General features: G+C 42.5%; 1 protein-coding gene across 1 annotated transcript in view; it reads right to left on the bottom strand.

The window, feature by feature from the left end:
• Nucleotides 1–3,204: 3,204 nt before the first annotated feature.
• LOC146628184 (DENN domain-containing protein 2A) overlaps nucleotides 3,205–20,038 on the bottom strand; it is a 32,806-nt gene continuing 15,972 nt past the window's right edge. The window contains exons 3-20 of the mRNA XM_085359391.1: nucleotides 16,956–17,990; nucleotides 15,553–15,680; nucleotides 14,202–14,314; nucleotides 13,893–14,090; nucleotides 13,613–13,706; nucleotides 12,777–12,827; nucleotides 12,327–12,514; nucleotides 11,832–11,941; nucleotides 11,093–11,162; nucleotides 10,483–10,560; nucleotides 9,366–9,506; nucleotides 9,068–9,216; nucleotides 7,244–7,421; nucleotides 7,083–7,124; nucleotides 6,815–6,920; nucleotides 4,889–5,170; nucleotides 3,795–3,881; nucleotides 3,205–3,655 (exon numbers count right to left, since the gene is read on the bottom strand). Of these exons, the coding sequence (XP_085215517.1) occupies nucleotides 3,624–3,655; nucleotides 3,795–3,881; nucleotides 4,889–5,170; nucleotides 6,815–6,920; nucleotides 7,083–7,124; nucleotides 7,244–7,421; nucleotides 9,068–9,216; nucleotides 9,366–9,506; nucleotides 10,483–10,560; nucleotides 11,093–11,162; nucleotides 11,832–11,941; nucleotides 12,327–12,514; nucleotides 12,777–12,827; nucleotides 13,613–13,706; nucleotides 13,893–14,090; nucleotides 14,202–14,314; nucleotides 15,553–15,680; nucleotides 16,956–17,990 (3,082 nt within the window). The 3' untranslated portion in view covers nucleotides 3,205–3,623. The remainder of the gene's footprint in view (nucleotides 3,656–3,794; nucleotides 3,882–4,888; nucleotides 5,171–6,814; nucleotides 6,921–7,082; nucleotides 7,125–7,243; nucleotides 7,422–9,067; nucleotides 9,217–9,365; nucleotides 9,507–10,482; nucleotides 10,561–11,092; nucleotides 11,163–11,831; nucleotides 11,942–12,326; nucleotides 12,515–12,776; nucleotides 12,828–13,612; nucleotides 13,707–13,892; nucleotides 14,091–14,201; nucleotides 14,315–15,552; nucleotides 15,681–16,955; nucleotides 17,991–20,038) is intronic.

Genomic DNA, 20,038 nt, shown 5'->3' with positions numbered 1-20,038 from the left:
GGGTGGGTGACATGGACACCCAAGTTTGCAAATAGGTTAACTGTCATGGTCCCTGTGCCTGCCCAGCCGGCCTCACAAGGCTACACTTGTGTTTTTGCTTTTTCTCTCTCTCCCCTACCTCTCTGCCTGGGCGGAGCTCACAGCTGGCTCCCACCCTTGGCTCACACAGCTGTTGGCGATCAGCTGATGGCGATCAGCTGATTACCGATCTACTATTTGAGGCTGGGTCACAGATCCTCTCATCGCTGGATGATTGAGCTACTGACGTTAGTCTTTCTTTTGGTCTTATACCTTTACGCCCTACCTTCGTGATTTGTGAGTGATTTCTCCCTTCCCTATTCCAGTTTATCTTCCCGGACCTGTGACCTCCCCGCGGTACGGACGTGTGTGAGTCGGATGTAAGGACGTGAGCGAGCGTGAGAGAGAGAGAGAGAGAGAGAGAGAGAGAGCCTTCCCCTAATCCCCTGGAATCCTGGACTTTCCCCCGTCACTGTATATAGTATTGCACTGGTGTGTAAATAAATCGTGTTCTGATACGTCAACCTGCTCTGCGCTTGAGTCCCTGCTTTCAGTTTGTGACATTAACTTGAGAATGGAGCGACGTAGGAGCTCTAAATCGATACTGTAGGTGTATCTACTAAAAATCTTGAATCTCAGTGACATCAAGGTCAAGGTCAAGGTGAAAGGTCGTTTTCTGAAAATCTTGTGAATACAATAACTTCAAAACAAGGTTACATAGGATTTTGAAACTTTTTTTTTTTAATTCCCCTTTCGCCCCTGTGGGCAGTCAATCCTTCAAGCTTGGGTCCTCTAATAGAGGCCTGGGAGCTTGAGGGTCCTGCACTGTATCTTAGCTGTTCCAAGGACTGTGCTCTTTTGGACAGAGATCTCGGATTTGTTTCTGAGATCTGCTGGAGCCACTCGCCTAGCTTGGGAGTGACTGCACCGAATGCTCCGATTACCACTGGGACTACTGTTACCTTCACACTCCACATCTTCTCGAGCTCTTCTCTGACCCTTGGTACTTCTCCAGCTTCTCATGTTCCTTCTTTCAGATGTTGCTGTCATTTCGTATTGCTATGTCTATTACTACAGCCGTCTTCCTCTGCTTGTCTACCACTACTATCTCCAGTTGGTTGGCCATCACCATTTTGTTTGTCTGTATCTGGAAGTCCCACAGGATCTTAACTCGGTCATTCTTGACCACCCTAGGGGGCATCTTACATTTTGACCTAGGGACTTCCAGGCCATAGATGGCAAAGATGTTTCTGTATACACATGCCGGCCACTTGGTTATGGCGTTCCATGTATGCCCTGCCTGCTAGCATCTTGCACCCTGCTGTTATGTGCTGGATTGTCTGAGGGGCATCTTTACACAGCCTGCACCTGGGGTCTTGCCTGGTGTGATAGACCCCAGCCTCTATGGATCTTGTGCTCAGAGCTTGTTCCTGTTCTGCCACGATTAGTGCCTCTGTGCTGTCTTTCAGTACAGTCCTGGTGGTGTGGATCAGTGACTCTGTGTCTCATTCACTTTTGGTATACAGCTTGATGTCATCCATGTAGAGGAGGTGGCTGATGATTGCTCCATTCCGTAGTCGGTATCCGTAGCCAGTCCTGTCAATGATCTCACTGAGGAGGTTCAGGACTGTGCAGAACAGCAGTGGGGACAGCGCATCCCTTTGGTAGATCCGGTACTTGATGATGACTTGTGCTATGGGCTTGAAGTTGGCCTCTAGTGTTGTATACCACATCCCCATTGAGTTCCTGAGAACTCAATGGGCTTCTTGAGAAAGCTCTTAGGGTCCTGTTGACCTTGTATAGGCATTCCAGGTGTGGGGCATCGAGTCATAGGCCTTGTTGTAATCAATCCAGGCAGTGCACAGCTTGGTCAGCCTAGTCTTGCTGTCTCAGCTAACTGCTTGGTCTACCAGTAGCTAGTGTTTTGCACCTCTGGTATTCTTGCCAATTCCTTTCTGGGCCCCTCTCATGTATTGTGCCCCATTCACCGCTATGATGCCTGACAGGAGCTTGTGGCACTTGGGCAAGTTATTGGCCGGTGTTTGGATGGGACTGGTCCCTTCTGGGGGTCCATGGGGATCAGGACTGTCCGGCCTTTGGTTAGCCATTCTGGGTGTCTCTCATCGACTAGCAGCTGGTTCTTTGGTACTGGAGTGCTGACTCCTGGAGTGCAGTCAGCTTCTTCAGCCAGTAGGCGTGAACCATGTGGGGGCCTGATGCTGTCCAACACTTCATACTGGACATCCTTTCTTGGATATATTTCTATATATATATGTGTATACATATATATGTATATGTATACACATATATATGTATATGTATATAGATAGATAGATATACATATATGAGAAAGTGAGAGAGAGAGATAAACAGATCTTCATATTGATCTCCATATTGTCAGTTTTATAGCCTCTATGTTTAACTTTTAAAAACCGCATAGATCTAGAAGACTGGCTAAGTTTCTTGCTCATGCATTGGCTCCTGCCAAATTCTTAGACAGCATCCCGTGTGTATATATAAGTTTCTATAATGTAAAGAAAAGTCTGAATCTGAAACCTCTTAGAAATTACACTGGTTTGTTGGCTAGTCAGTGGAGACTAAAACCACTTCATAACTTTATGTCTTCAAAAAAGTGATAATATAAGCAGAAAATTATGGATTAATTGAGTAAAGCTGCCAAAACACAGAAATGGGATTTGAAGAACAGGAGTCGTTTGTCTAAATCAAATCACTTTATTTATGAAGTTTCATTGTATGTTCGATCATATTAAGGCAACCTTAGTTGTTTTTGTGAAACATACTGATACTAATTGGCTTAAGACAAACACAATTCATCAGCTGAAGCCCACATCCTTTACTGACAGGCATATTCACATTGATTTCCTTTGGATCAGTACGTGTTTATCGGTACAATAGCGTCCATCAACAGTACATTTAATTAAAACAGTGGCACGTATACCCAACAATCCAAAGTGGTCTACAAACAGTCTAGACTCTGTTAAATAAAGTGTATTAGAAACTACAGGAGATTCCTTTGGACTCATTTAAAAGAAATTAAAACAAGAGATTAAGTTGGTCTAAAAAAACAAAACAAAAAAGCAATATAAATTAACTTAACAGCCTCCTGTTGACAAAGAAGTTGTACTATTGCATTTATAGAACTTCCTATAGAAAATACATGGAATGTATAGGACAATATTGTACAAAACTGGATCTTAAGGGACACTCCTCCTTACAGGTTTACAGTTGAAGTTAGTGATGAGAACACTGTTCCTAAGACATTTACACTGTGTTATACTGTAATACACTGTAGGAGATTAGTGTAATCTGTAAAACATTTAGACTGTAAGACCAGACACTGTTGCTTTATCGTGTTTGTGGGGAGTTTTGGAGCACGCTAAGTAAACCCCATCCAACACTGACAGAATCATCGGCGATGAAGCTGAGAGCTAAACCAGCTCTTCATGCTAAGCACTACATATGAGTCCAGTTCCATTCAGGGGCCTTCATTTGTTGTAACCCAAAGACACATCTCCATCTGTGCATGCTCTGTATCCAGGGACTGCACCTCCTTTTAGTTCTGCTTTCAGCAATGACTCCGAGTCTCATTTCTTGGAAAGGAATTTCATCTTGTTTCCTGGAAAAAGCAACATATCTGCATGAAGACACATTTGAGACAAAGAGCATGTTTCCATAAAGAAAAACTGGAGGATTTTACAGATGATGAATTGATCAGCTGATAAGCTGACTGCCTGAGGCTGTGCAGAGACTCTCACCTAGGCCCTTCAGGAACTTGTTGACCCCTCTTTGCTCACTCCCAGGCAGCGAGTCCAAATATTCTTGTGCTCTCACCTCAAAGAGACCTGGAGGGGGAAAAAAGAACTCGTTAAATGTGCTGTGGTATACAAAATGTAACTACAAGTTCACACTGAAGTCAGAGCAAAGTCCGAATCATCGGTGCACTGAAATGTTTCTGATCATTTTCTTAATTTTTTGGCCAAAAAAAGCATAATATCACATCGCATAATATCATTGCTCAAAAAAGCAACACTTTAGATCTCAATAAAAAAAACAAACTGCTGGATAATGGATGGTACTCAGCAGTATGTATGGCACACATGTGCTTGTATTCATGCCTGACAATGTTAGGGCATGCTCCTAATCAGATGACAAATGGTGTCCTGGGGGGTTGCCTCCCAGATATGGACTGGGAGATCACTTTTGTACAGTCTGCAGTGCAACCTGGTGGTGTTCTTTTGGACTTAGGTCAGGCGAGCGTCAGTCAATGGTATCAATTCCTTCATCCTCCAAGAACTAACCACATACTCTTGTCACATGAGGCTGGGCATTGTCCAGGGCCGGCGTAGAGACTGACAATACGTCCAAGGATTTTATCCTGATACTGTCACGACCTGCAGGATCGGCAAGGCGCTGATCAGCATCTCTTCACTCCTAGCCCCCCTTCTCTTCTCTTTTTCCTCTCTCTCTCCCTCTCCCCTGTTTTGCCGGGGCGGAACTCATGGCGGGTTCACGCCCTCGGTCCACGCCTTCCCGGATTGTGCACACCTGGGCCTCATCAGACCAGCTGGTATATTAGAAGGAGGAGATCAGCTGTTCAACGCTGGATTGTTGTGAAGGCTCTTGTCAGTACACACCTAGCTCAAGTTTGCCGTGCCTCTGTCTCAGAGACTTAACGTGTTCCTTTGTTCCTAGATTCCCCGGACCTGTCCCCGTGTTTCCCCGTGTGGAGTGTGGAAGGAGTGACAGGTCGCTAGCGGAGTGGCAGTGCTCATCCTGTTCCTACTTGCACAAAGGAGCAGATACACTTTAACAATGTTAAAGAGCATTAACATTGCTTATAGCTTATTACCTCTGAGGCCTTGCCTGCGCAGATCTCTCTCCTGGATGAAGCCGGTGAACATCTGAGTCTCCATGAACACCTCCAGAAACCTTCTCAAACTCTTGGAAGTGACTGCTTTGCGAAAGGCCTCACGCTGAAAGGATGAGGAAGAAGTGGGGCTGGGCAAGGTGGTGGAGGAGACAGACTCCTCCTCCCTCTCTGTTCCACCCATGAAGAGGGAGTAGTGGCCCACCATCTCCACGAAGAAACGAACAAAAGCCTCCGACACCACTGTGCTCAGCGAGCTAGAGTCTGGCAGAGAAAACCATCGGAGAAGAGGGGTAAAAATTAGCCACCCCCAAAAGCAATTACAACAAAAAACTGCTACACATCAGAAGACATACAAGGTTGTTTCACACAGACTACTTCAAAGTATTGACACTGATCTAGATCTTGATCTAGTTTGGGAAACAGACTTTGGTTAGACTGAATGTTCCAGCAGTGTTGGAGTGAACTCTGTTGGAAAGGTTTGGCGACCACAAAGAACATGAGATTTATGCAGAGTTACACCACATTTATGGTTTTGTATTTTTAACCACAACATTTCTACTTTGAATTTCGTCATACTTCAAGGACCCTTTAATGCTAAAGGTGAATTATTAAGGAGGAAAAACTTGAATACTGGAATGAAGCTGTCCAGTCATATTAAAAATTTAGGGAAAATGATGAAAATCTCTGGGAATGTTCTCTTGGAAAATTTCTTCGGTGTACCACAAAACTATGATCAAGTTGCAGAATGATAAGTTGTAGGTGTTTCGTACATACCTATATATTTCACTGGAAAACAGCTGGCAATGAACATTAGAGCTGTGGTACATAATATTCATTACATGAAACCCAGGAAGATATGACTGGTAACGAAAACACTTCAAAGCTTTTTAAACCAGAGATTTGTGCAGACTAATATCACTAAAAATAAGGCTGTGGCAATTAATGTAAAAAAGAAAGTTTCCACAGGACTTAGGTGCACCCTTATACTGCTTTCATAAGAATTAAGATGTTAAGTAGTAGCCAGGAGTTACTAATCAAATGCACTCTTGTGAGCACCTCTATAAAAGCACAAGTTTTGGCAAGAGTGGATACCCCAGCAAATTCACCTCAGACCATGTTGTTCTCAGAGAAGCTGCCAAAAGACTAAGAGCTACATCTCAGACTCTTCAGGCCTCATTTAGCATGTTGCATGTTAAAGTTCATGACAGTACAATTAGAAGATTGAACAAGTATGACTTGTTTGGAAGGGTTGCCAGAAGACAGTCTCTCCTCTCTAAAAGGAAAATGATGGCAAAGCTGCATCTGAACAACCCACAACACTCCTGGAACAATGTCTATTGGACAGACAAGAGCGTGTTTTCACCATGTTTGGTTATAACACACAGCACCATGTTTAATGAAAACCAAACACAGTATATCAAGACAAACACCTCATACCAACTGTCAAACATGGTGGTGGAAGTTATTTAGTATTGTAAAGTCAAATGCACAGCCAACGGTCTGACAACTAAAGCTTGGCAGAAACTGAGGCCAATAATCCCAAGCACAGCAGCAAATCTACAACAGGATGTCTGACACAGAAAAGAATTAAGATGTTGCAATGGTCCAGTCAAAGTCCAGACCTCAACCTGAGTGATGTGCAGTGGCGGGACCTAAGAGAGCTGTACATAAACCAATGCCCGCAAACCTCCATGAAATGAAGCAATACTGTAGAGGACAGTAGCCAAAATTCCTCCCCAAGAGACTGAAAGTCACACTAAAGATGCTTACTTCAAGTTATTGCTGGTAAAGGTGGTTCTGCTAGTCCTGTGAAAACTTTCTTGCTCATAGTACATTCTGTTTACACACCAAAAAACCAGAAAACCCACATTATATATGCAAGAAATAACAAGTATGACAAGTCACCATTGGGTAGATCTCCTTTCTCACAGGCCAGCTCCCTTCTCTTGTCCAGCACATGCTCCAGAGCTGCCTGCAGCTTATGTGGAAGAATAGAGTCCTCATCATCCAGCTATAGAAGAGGAAAGAAAACTAATTTAAACAAACTTAACACACAGCCCACTCCACAAAACATCTTTTACAGTCACAACAAGGAACTCTTGTGTGACTAGTGACATTTTTTACTGTGCTCTTTCTGTTTTAATCTCTTTTTTTTCCTTTTCTTTTTTTTTACCTGTCGAAGGAAGCGGCTGTTGCCGAGGTCAACCACCAGGACCTAACAAGAGGGAGAATGATGTTATTTCCTGAAGCTATTGTTCAGTATAGGAAGTGCCCAGAGTAAAGGGCATCACGGGCAATAAATTACAAAAAAACGAAAGAAAAACCTTCTCTTACTTCTTCTATGGGCAGCTCTTTGAGTCGAGGTAGAGAACTGGAAAGGAGGCCAACTATAAAGGGAGTCGGAGTGCAGACTATATCCAACATGGACGGTGGGAGCACCGGGATGTATGTATGCTGCCAGGTGAAGGGATAGAGTAGAGCCACTACTGCATGACAACACTGAGACAACGTACTGTGGAAAGAGAAAGAAAGTGTGAAAAAATATTGTCATAATCTGGTAAACAGATGAATAAATCTTCCAATAAAACCAGAAAATGGGCAAGTGTTATCATTTGTCTTCTGTCTTACCTCCCTCCCTCCACCAACCACCTTACTTCCTATTAAAAGCGAGTTTTTCTGTCCCACTGTTGCCAACTGGTTACTCATAAGGGGTTGTCTGATTGTTTGGATTTTCTCTCTATTATCCTACGATTTATGTTATAGTATAAAGCGCCTTTAGGAGATTTTGTTTCTCAGGTCAACTTTAAACTTTAAACTAATTTAACATTAGTATCATTCACCATGTCGTATGTAATCCCAAATCCCTGTACTATTAGATAAAACACTTCTATATTTGAATATATACATAGAACCTGTAACTATTTTAATATGAAAGCACAATGTAGGCTATTCTTGTACTGAGATAACATTATTTTCATATCTAATCCCATTTAATATGTTGGGAATTCCCAGAAATCATAGCTAGTAAACATGGATAATGTCCAGACAGTGATAATAATAGCTTTTTCTCTTTGATTCACATGTTCTGGAGAAATGTTGGTTCATATATGATAATATATCCTTGACATTCACAACAAAAGGAAAACACAAAATCACAGTAAAAAAAAAGTCTAAAATAGAAAGAAAATCCCTACCACAAGATGGCGCTATCCTCCTTCTAAAAAATAACTTCCCCTGCCAACCACTTATTAATGTGGAACATGTTGAGAAAAGTTCATTTATATGTTTCCCCATTCAAACCCGCTGTCACCCTAAAATGAGTGTTTTAATGGAGTGTGATGCAACACTTGCAAACTCTATACAGTGACAGCAGACACACTCACACACTGTTGGCTTAATCGCCACTGCATTTCCATCTGCTTGCAGTTAATTCATTATTTTAAAAAAAAACCAAAAAAACAATTAACGAGGCCAAATTTCCACTTCATGGCAGAGAAAGTGCAACAGCTCTGGTAAAAATGCTTTTAATGTAAGCTGTTTGAATACTATGGAATACTGTCTGAACACCGTAGTTTGAATACTAAGGATAAGAAAACAAAAACACACAAAACAGTTCACTCTGAAGAGCTTCATCAAATAATTTTTATGCTTTATGTATTCATACAGCATGAACCTTTAGGGTGTTTAAATCAGATTAAGAGGGACTTCTGTAGACGCCACATGTGTATCACAGCAGTAAGAAAGCCCTTTGGGGGTGGGGTGGGGAGGGGGATGACAACTATTGTGACGTATGAAGTGAAAGGTTCGAAGGAACCATGTTTGTTTGTAGACGTCAAACTGCACACATGGTGTTAGCTCAGCAGCCATGCTTTAAAGCCTTACTCCTTCTTGTCTGGCATCTATGACAGTTTTCCAGGGAAAAACTGATTGTTCCCCAGGCGACTGTATAACACAACAGCATTCCTTCCTCTCACACTTTGGTCAGCGATCTTCTTTTCCCCAGACTGCCTGTCTACTTGAAATCTCTGTGTCATATCATTCAAACTCTCTGATCTTTTCAGCATCACAACCCTGTCTTGCATAGTCTTATCAGCAACGATTTATGAAGCAAACAAACTAAATAACACAGTGGCTGAACCCAGCAGCACGAGAGCCAACCTGAGTTTGTCAGCAGTGAAGATGACCCTGCGCTCCAGCAGCAGGGAGGCAAAAACTCTGAGGAGAAGACGCAGACTTAATGAAGAGAAGAGACATTCAAAGTCTACGTGTTCCAGGCGGGAATCTGACGGGCGGCACAGTTCTATCACCTGCAGTAAAGAAAGAGGCGTGTAAGGCACACAAAAAGAAGAAAGAAGACCCTTAGATACAAATTACAAAGCTACTAATGCGATTATTTCTATAGTTTTAAACAATGCTGATTTGGGTAATAGACTCCTTTGTAAAAATGTCTTTGTACCTCTGTCCCAGAGCCAGGTAGGAAGTTTTTGACGGTGATAGTTCTTCCTGGAGCAGGGAAGGGAGCCTCCATGATGCCTCTCATGAAAGGCTGCACCAGGGCAGGGGAGATCGCCCTCCTCTTTTCCACTTCATCCAGAATCTGTAAGAGACAGGAAAGGGAACACTTTGGTTTCAGCACCAGCAACCTGTAGTTATTGTGTTACAAAAAAATGACAAAACTCTATACAAATCTAATTTACCATTCAAATATTTGGGCCAAAATGTAGTTAAAAGATAAAATATAATAACATCTCCGTAATCAAACTTTACTCACCTCCCTGCTATTTATTCTTATAGAATTCTGGTTCTTACTTAATTAACATAATAATAATAATGTGCTGGATTTTGCTCCTGCTCTCTCCTCCTGTGGCTGTGCAAGTAGAAGGCCCTAGAATGCAACCATACTGCCAAATATAAACGACCATCTAACAGAAATTGCTGCAAATGAAAAAAAAATCTATCTTCTTGTCACTATAGTTCCAGACTCAAATCCCTAATTTTCTTTTAGGAAAGTGGATATTATTAGCCAAATGCATTTATTCTGACCATAATGCAGTATGAATATGGCGCCACATTAAAACACAACAAACAGCTAACACCCTGACTCAATCATGTGTACTCCTCTACTCTACAAACACACTCTACGCATCTGTGCTGAATTAAAGCGTGTGTAGCTGATTGACTACATGTTGAAGATATTTAGAAAACTCTTCCATGCCCATGTATGTGTCCTTAGTAATCAAACTTTAGCTATAGCATATGTACGCTGCAAAGCATTTACACAGGTCAACATGCAGATGAATCTAAGGCTCATTACAGGGGAGCTCTTCCACTGAAGCGACCACATCAGCTGCGTTGCACATGTGCCGCTTTACTGTAGCCATGGATACGAGCCCCTGTGGGAAAAGGGACTGGGGAAAGTGTGGGTGGAGTTCTTTGGGCACCGAGGGTGGTACTTTTTAATGGTGGTTTGTGTTAACATGTGCAGTTCAGAGCAGTGTAACTGAATGCAAGTCACGGCTCTGAGTATAGTTTGCACATTTGTGCCTGTGCTTAAGTCACTGCTGTGTATCTACCTTGGAGAAGAGGTCAAAGCATCCCAGGCGGCTGACGATACAGTAGACTTCAGGGAGCCTTCGGCCTTTGCCACTGGGCTGTGAACAGCCAGAAGGAAAGAGACAGACAGGTTCATAACACAAGACTGCTCAACCAACTACAACTAGAGGATTAGAGCAGTGAAGCAAACCAAAGCCTTTATTTGACAGAAACTTTACAGCTACATTCATGAAAAAAAAACAAAAAAAGTCATCCATGTTGAAGAAATACGTTGGAATGAGAAAAAAACAGCAGAAGGCTTTAAACCAGTGGTTCTTAACCTGAGTTCGATCGAACCCTAGGGGTTCGGTGAGTCGGTCTCAGGGGTTCGGCAGAGCCTCAGCTGTGATATGCACGGCTCATTTTGTGCACCAGTAAAAAACATATGTATGTCTTGAATTTGAAAAAAATCCTATTTTATTTTTCACTAAAGAGGGGTTCAGTGAATGCGCATATGAAACTGGTGGGGTTCGGTACCTCCAACAAGGTTAAGAACCACTGCTTTAAACAGACTATAATGAGGGATTCGTTTTATTAAGCCTGAATTAGCAGAAACCTGCGACCGTAACAGGAAGCATTGTAAGAGCATACCAGTAAACGACGGCAATATCCAAAACGTCTGCTTCCATCTTCACCAGTCAGTACAAATGAGAAGGTCTCGCTGGGGATGTAAAAGGGAAAGATAATTCAAACAATCATATAAAAAAAACATCTTAAAACTGTTAAATCACAAAAAAACAAAAAACGCAGGGTCAGGTTTTTACCACCAAAACCTTACTTTGTACTTAACACAGAGAGCCCTCGGGACAGGGTCACTCTGGAAAACAATCGCACAACACTTCCTAACCTCTACCTGACAGGTAATCATTCACTGCTGTTAACCTTCATGACAGGGGAGAGTGTCAGCCAGTCCACTTTAATCATATGCTTGGTTGCCCTCACCCCTCAGACATCTGCCTCTGGATAATTATTAGCCATCGCCATCACACAATCATCACTTCTCAGAACAATGTGTACATTGACCGGAGGCATTGAGTAATGCAGCTTGTAGAGCAAACAAGGAGAGTAATTTCTGTAATAACAAGTTAGGTGCATGGTGTTAGAGCTACCATTTCTCCTGAAGGCACTAAAGATTTGCTAATTTCCAGTAATTTGTCAGTCATGACTGATTAGTCTTTGGGACTTTCAGCTTTCAACTTTTCAAGTGATAATCAGTGAGGAAAACAGCTGAGTGAGCTGTCACCACTCCAGAGGGAAATTCCCGTGTCCACGTTTGCTTTCACTTCACTTTGTGCTTGTGTGCCGTGGCAGCATTCAGATCCAAACTGACCTGGGAAAGTTGTCGACGGGTGCCCAGTCTTTGGCGTCTGGGAAACAAAACTGCGGGATGACCTTCAGCTGGTCCTCAGTCTCTCGCATGAACTTAAAGCTCCTTTCAAGCTGGATGAGAAAAACCCCCACATAAAATAAAGAGATTCCAAATAGAGGTCAAAGCATTTAAATTAAAGAAAGAAACAGCGACAGTTATTTGCACAGCAGACGTGTAATGACTGAATATATAAAGAGTCACAGTTAAACTACTTAGTGCATATTTTGGCCCCGCATGTCTGAGTTCAATCAGTCTTTGATTTTAACTTATTAAAATTTTCTTCAATCAAAACTAAAGCAGTATCACTGCTCAAATCGCCACACTGCTCATAAACTGGGGTGTACATGTTTCCTCATAAATAATGGTCAGGCAGACAGCAGACAATGTCGATTTTCAAAAAGTTTACATATAATATTCAGCTTCACTCGTTTTGCTCCAGTAACACTTCTGTTTTACCTTGAGAGGAAACTGCTGTGTGACTTCCGGCAGGTACGGAACTCCAGCTTTGGTCTTATGGAGCGCAACAACTATAAAATACTCAAAGAGTTTCCTCTCCTGCAGTTCCATCAAATCCCTCTCCAAGGTCCGGTACCGCCCCGTCTGCCTCAACATGGACTGGACCGACACAAGCCGCTGGCTATGAGCTGTGGAACACAGAAACACATTTCATCAACATGCATGTATGCGATCCACAGATATATACACAATGTGTGTGTGAGTTGCAGTGAACCCACAAATTACAGCCTGCATTTCCAGCTTTAGCTATATCACAGAACTGGAAGAAAACTACACAAGCTCACATCGTGCTTCTTTGTCATTTATATCATTAATATTAAAATGTCCTGCTGAATGAAAAACATTTACATTATAGATTGCACTATGTAGCACGTCTGTTTGGATTTTCACCTTTTAGTTTCTCCTCCGTGTCGCTTTCCGACTCGCTGTTCTCGTCTGTCACTGAAAACAAAAGAGAAGAAAAGAAAAGAGATTTATAGCACCAGTAAAGTCGGAAAAGGCCCCCAAAATATTAAATGACTTATGCAATACTTGTTTAAATAATGAGATAAAGGCAAGACTGCAAAGCACATGGAGTGGGTTGACTGCTGAGAGTATTAAAGGTAAACTATTAATAAACTACAACAAAGAAAAAAATGAAGAAATAAAATAATTTGTGCCAAAGGGTACATATTCTTAAAACAATGATCACAATCAAAATTAATATGAGAATTTTTTTTCCAGTTTGTCAAATTTTTTCTAGACCAAACAGTTATCATAATAGAAAACAGAAAGTTTTATAGCAGCACGTAATATTTGAATGTGGGCCCCACATGGGCTTTCTATTGCCAAGCACACTGTGGACTTAGTTGGTGTTATACTGTATTTAATGGCAACTGGGAACCCATGATTGTCTAAACATTGCCTTGCATGGTAAAGTCCTGTTTTTCTGTCTATGAGTTGCCTATTTTCTGTGTCTTTTGTTTTCATTGGACTACCAATCTAGTTTCCCTTATGAAGATTACTAAAAACTCCACAAGGTGCCAGACAATCACTGAATTAAGTAAAATTGAATTCATGTCTCTACTTGAGATGACAGACATATTGAAAAATGCAACCTCCTTCTTGAAAGCGCTGCAGTAGCGGACGCAATGTTTCGCAAGTTAAAGATGTCCGTGCAGTCAGTTTCAATTTTCTTTCACTAAATCAGAGATAGACAGTAGCCTGGTGTTCACTTGATGGCTCACCTCTCCCTGAGCTGGACTCAGCAGACTGAGACACCTTCTTCATGCGTTTCTTCCCTCTGCGCGCCTCGAAGATCCCATTGATCTTCACCACCATCTGGAGAAGTTGAGAACAGAAACACAAAGGCTTTAACCCTTTAAACTGATAAACAAAAATGTGCCTGTACCAAGATCCTTTCAGTGCAACCTCAGTGAGCCCTTTTCATTAGGTACTCTTCCACACAGGAAACGTACAGTAGAAATGTTCTTGCTCCTCTTTAAATCCCAAAGTGGGAGTTCGTACCTTAGGGATTTTCCTCCGTCTGCGATTGTAAGGGTCCCCTGAGAGACACGGGGTGTCGTCGGGGCTGCTGGGCGTGGAGGGGGGGCTGATACGGGAAGGTGAGGAGATGCCAGTGTCTCTGTTGGTCTTACGTAGCTCGGGGATCTTGAAGCTTCGTCGCTCCGAGTTTTGTCTCAAAAAGCCGGGCTTGGAGGAGAGCTGATAGGGACAAACACATTTTAGCATACTTTTAGGTTAGGTTAGGTTTTCCGATTCCATTGGATCTATTTGATTATCGTATTTATCCATATTTATCCATCCTTAATGTACCTTATTTGGTGTGCTGGGGACAGGAGATGAAGAGGCAGGTGAAATGCATTTGCTTCCCAAACAGCTTCTCTCCAGCTCAATATCTTCATAGGGGTTCTCCTTGGACGGGGGATCTTTAGAAGCAAAAACACATGTTTTTAACGTCACAAGTTACACAATAGCGCGCTCGTTCCAAAGCACAGATAAGCACTCTTTCCATATCACTCACGTTTGTTTTGCCAGACGATTCCTACTCCAGATGTGCGGAGAGCTATTACAAGTAGCAGTATGTGTAACCCAGCTCATATTTCATCATGATAAGACTTTTGCACAGCTAAAGTTAAAAGCAAGCCCTGCATATACGAAGTGGGGTAGCTTTCCAAAGCCTGTCTCTTTCTTTCTCTCCATCTGCCTCTGACTCTCCCCTGCTCTATCAATCCATCCACCAGATGTGACTTGTACGCAAATAAAGAGGGACGTTCAGTTCCCTGTTCCTTCTTGCTCAGGAAAAAGACAAAGGAAAAAAAGAAAAACAACAGATCAGTGTGCTGTTTTCCACATTGCATGCTGAAGAGAGTGTCACACTAATCTCCATAATGTGTTTCTGTGTGCTATCAGCTAGTCAAACCCATCAAAGAGGCACGAGACTGAACACATGTGATGGCAACAGTTGCCTTCCTCTCTGTCTGCAAACAGTGACATGCGACTGTGTGTTCAAAGGGTGTTTGTGAAAAGCTTGTGGGTGGAGGGAGGCAAGACTTCGAGGACATCACAAGCATTCATCACTGCCTCCCTGAACAGTTTTATTAGTAGACATATAGTTAGTCTGACTCGCTTTACCCATGGGAGGTTATTGAGAGTTCAGTGAACAATGTCTGAGAGTTTTAACTAACACTGCTGTACAAAAGGAGGAAACTAACAAGGTTAAAATAAGCTCCAGCATCACTCAGAAGTAGTTGAACTTAATTTGATTGTTGCCGGCAAAAACAGCCACCGTTACATACCAGTCTGCCCCCCACCCCAACCCCTCCCCCACCGCCATCCCAGAGCCCTGACAATCACAGAAGCCAACCTCAGCTACAATGCAACCTCACACAACGCCACTATTGTGCGTTATGAAATTAAACGCGCTCTAGGTGGGGCCGGCATAATACGACAGACAATAAGTGAGGAATTTCTATTTATAATTTTTTAATAAAAGCTGAGCGGCAAAGCTCTAAATTACAAAAAATATAAAAAGAGTAAAGAGATTTTGCCCTCTTTGTCAACTCTGTCACTGAACTCTTTCTTTCTTGCAAACTTTGAGTCAGTTTATGAATTTGCGTGCAAGGCAAAATGTTACAGAGATAATTTTTTGGTATGTAATATTTACCTATTATGTCCTCATAGACATTCTCCTCTGATAAAGTGCGTGTTAAGCCCAGTCTGGATTGATGATACCAGTTCACCTGGGAGCTTTCTGCAGACGACTGAAGCAAATCCTCAAATTCGTAGGACTTCCTGGTGGACAGAGAAGCACAAAGACGAAAGAGTTTTGACTGACATCTTAAGGCGAACATGTGTCACGGTAATGTTGTTGATTTTTTCTTTTCACTTGCAAAACATGAAACTGATATTTCAGTTTGTTAGCTGCATCGTCAAAATAAACACATCTGTTTCATCAATCCAAATGTATCCACTGGAGCACAATGCATACATTTACACATGCGTGCAATCAGTAAATCAAAAGTCTTGGAATCAAAGTAATTCTGTGCAATTTTACTGCATTAGATTATACAGAATAATTATTTAACAGAGTACATCACAGTATCATGGCTTGCTCTCTTTATATGAAATAAAGTTAGATAAAGTAAATGCAGTGTCGCCGCTCTGACGCAGTTTTAGCCAAAACTGAACAATACTGGATGATGTGGATCTGGTGACTGGTGAAGGCACATCTATGGAAAAGCACCCTGCAATGGACACTCAAGAGGGAGACAGCCTGACCAAACAAAGGGCTTGACACAGCAACACACTTGAGCACACACTTGAGCGAGGCCTCCACATATGGTATGGAATGTAACAGATCCAAGCCAAGCTCCGAAACAAGAATTCAGACCACTGGAAAAAGCGAACAATAGATGTGCTCAATACTGCAGAGTTCACATTTTTTTGGTTTCCCTACAGAGAGTCCTGCTTTTTTGATTGTAACCATCTGAACTGAAGGGCTACTGAGAGCCGAAAAGTCAAACATCTTTAACCGTTTGCAATCAAAAGACTACTTTTCAGATCGATCAGATTTTGCACTTTTAACGTAATTACGCCAAATGAATTTTTAAGAGCTCATTTTTTTGTAATTCTGTGAAAAAGCAAAGCTTTTTGACATGACTCTTCATGTTGCTCTTCTATTATTCCAGTGGAGTTGTTTTGGATGGAGGAACTAGTTGCGTCGGTGTGTACATTCCTGAGATCAAACCAATGAGCTCATTTTGTGGGATATTTAGAAAAAAGGATGAGGTCACCGGTGATTCTGATTTACAGCAGATGTGGGAAATGTTGTGCACCTCCATGTTTGTTTAATGCTGACGGGGGAAGGGTTTAAGGACATGTACACCGAGCTATCGCCGGCCAATCCAGTTCCCACTTTACAACTTTTGGAAAATTTTAGCTTTTGCGGTGTGTGGGCTGGGTTAACTTTATTTTTCCACATTTTCAGCATGTTATTAAACTTGAGTAAAGATCTAACATTCTTGGTCAGGAAGGATATTTTTCCCTTCTTTCTTTTCAGTGTCTTACCTGTTGCTACTGTTACGTGCTTTATCTGCCCACGGTCTCCTGCAAACTCCTGGGGGTGGGCACGTGGGTAGAGGTGGAGGAGGAACGGAGGGCAAAGGAGGCAAGTTCCTTCTTCCCTTTCCCAAGAAAGGCCCTGAAGCTGGGGTGGCGGGCGGCGTGTGGTGCTGGAAGGTTCTTTGAGGTTTAGGGAGAGGGTTTATAGATGGAGCACCTGGCTCATTGTACACATTCTCTGAATCTCCATCCCTCCATCTCCGTGTCCCACTAGGTCGAGCCATGTCAAAAGTCCCAAAAATGGGCTCATTGCCCCTCTTTTCTGTCTCCTCCAGCTCTTCCTTAGAGGGAGGACAGAAGTAATTCCCTGGGAATGCCAGTGAAGGTCTGTCAGGAACCTCCTTTGTTGCCTTCTCTAGTTTCTTAACATGAGTTAAAACACTTTTCTTGTCTTGGGGTTGTTCTGTTGGCTTAGAAGCCCGAAATTCCCTCTCTACCATCACTTCTCTGTCTTTGTTTGCTGGGGCTTCTGGGGATTTAGGTCTCGAATCCCCCAGCTTACCAACATTCTCCTTCCCCGAGTCTTGTCTGTCCCAGCTGACAAACCTCTTGCTGTCTGTCCTTTGGACTTCTGTAGTTTTGGATTCCTTTTTCCTCACTGTCTCAGCTTCCTTCAGTGTCGCACTTAGTGGACATGTTCCTGAAATAGTTACTGGGACAGACTCCTTCTTGCCCTCCCACTGGGATATCTTATCACGGATGCTGGCGGTTTTGGCTCCTGCTGGGCTCTTGTTGTGGTTCAGCTTAGCGCACAGCCCGTTTTCCATGTTGGGAGCCCGTGGGTCAGTAGCAGGAGTCGTGGCTCTCCTGTGAGCCAGCATGGAGTCAGGAGGACCTGGGCTGAGGAGAGGAGAGAGGTGATTCTTTATGGACACAGCGGTGTCCCTCCTGTCTCTGTCCACTGGTGACCCACACACCTCTTTGGGCTGGGGCACCACTGCTGACGGAGCCTCGCCAAGCTTCAAGCCACAGCACTGGAGCCTAGGAAGGAAAGATACGGAAAGATGAGCGTGCACACAAATTAAAGGAGAAAAAATACTAGAGAGACATGGCAGTAAATCAGTTAATTAAGAAACCTGTACACGGAACTAAAGGACACAATTAAATCTCATTATTGTTTGATTTTAATGCAGACACAATGAAGAACCAAAAGGAAAATAGCAAAACACATGGTAAACTCTGCATTTATACCAGCGTCTTGCGCAATGACACTTCAGATGAGCCCCTGACATTATTAGAAGAAGCTGCACACACTAATACACTTTTGACAAAGCCATAATATGGAAAAGGCCAACAGAGAACACAAAAATACTTCAAAAATAACATCTCAAAAAAACCACACACTATTCAGACAAGCTCTCCTTAAACCTGTCAAAAAGTTTAGAAATTCAACTCGACACATGACTGCAAGACTACAAAATGTTTGTTATAGATTATGATCTTCCATAACCAGAGCTTTTATGTCATGTGGGACAAAAGAAAAGGTTCAGTCGTTCTGAAACAGTGTATTACAGTTTTTAGGAAGGAAGTTTTCTGCAAGCTTGAACAAAAAGAAAACAAAAGATGCAACCAGACTGTGTGGAAGGAGCGAAAGGAAACCGAAAGAGAAAGAAAGGCAAAAGCTGCAGGCTTTTCTTGGTAAAGCAGCAGTGAGAACTATGTAGATTAAAAAAAACAGAGGGAGGGATTACATTGGACTGTTGTCAAATCTAATAATGAATTGTGCAATATTTTTTTAAAATTGTCCACTTCCGCTTTTACTGTACACAGCAGAGAATCTTAAAATTGGCCACACAATCCCAGTGCTTACGGTTCCACCCAAACCGAGCTTTGTTTTACGGGCCAAACAGGAATTCTTGTTAAAAGAGTTCAAACATCTGTTGGGTGCCTCTGTCTCAGCTGTGATTCACTCCTGGAACATTACTGAGTCATGACTGTTTGAACTCTGGGTTTGAGGGTCAAAGTTTACGAGCTACACACAAAGCTATTTCTGGAGAGGGAGATGCAAGTATGCGCAGATGACGAGAGGGAGCTAAGTGTGGACGTGCATCCTTTCTTTTCCGCTCCTGACCCACAAAACTCTGTTCTAGCCCAAAAGCCTATTCATCAAATGACTTGAATTTCCAACAAACAGAGGAAATGTGGCCTTGCTGGGTGACTTCTGATGACATTGCTGGATGTGAAAACCAACAGTCATGCAATCTAGAGGAAATCTCCAGGGAGGGGGAGGGGGGAATTACTTTCCTCAAAGACCTTCAAAGACAAGGCAAAACTTGATGAAAATATGATCACGGAGGAAAAGATATAATTCTCTTCCAAATTAGGAAGGTCAATAAAAAACAAAAGTTAAGGAGAGCCAGATTAGGTAGAGACAAGTGACTGAGTTACAGAAAAAGTGGAGCCAAAGAAGAAAAAAAATGGTAGTCTAACAATAAATAGCGGACATTTACTGCAATGTAACTAAGGGCAGATTCAGGGTCACCTGGGACAGCTCTAATGCTGTGCATTATTGAAAAGGAAGGTTTTAAGCCCAATCTTAAAAGTAGAGATGGTGTCTGTCTTCCACATCCAAACTGCGAGCTGGTTCAACAGAAGAGGGACCTGGAAGATGAAGGCTCTGTCTCTCATTCTGCTTTTAAATACTCTAGGAACTAGAGTGTGCCATCCTAGAGCAAAGTTCTCTATGAGGGTGATACGGTACTTTCGGTGGGTCTCTGAGGGTGGAAAGGAGGCTACTGCAGGAGTGTTTGAAATGGACAAAAATATTCATCGGCTTTGGACTTTTCCCTGAGAGAAATGTCTGGAACCTTTTGAGCAACTGTGACTGGCATGGCAGGCCCTCAAAACAACAGACATCAAAATCTTCCACCCCTATTGGCACAAACAAAAAGGAAAATCCCATCATTATAATCTAAATAGAAACTAATGAATGCTGTAAGGATGACAGAAGGGGCCTTGGAGAGTGGTCATGGACGCATCAGACAGTGGCAGCAGGGGGGCAGTAACAGTATCAAGATGCCAGATGGCTG

Source organism: Diplotaxodon limnothrissa, linkage group LG7 (genome assembly GCF_057381915.1).
Source record: "Diplotaxodon limnothrissa isolate DT_005_m linkage group LG7, D_limnothrissa_male_GT1.1, whole genome shotgun sequence".
Taxonomy (NCBI): Eukaryota; Metazoa; Chordata; class Actinopteri; order Cichliformes; family Cichlidae; genus Diplotaxodon; species Diplotaxodon limnothrissa.
The sequence above is the reverse complement of the archived record's forward strand: the minus strand, read 5'-3'. Positions and strand labels throughout refer to the sequence as shown.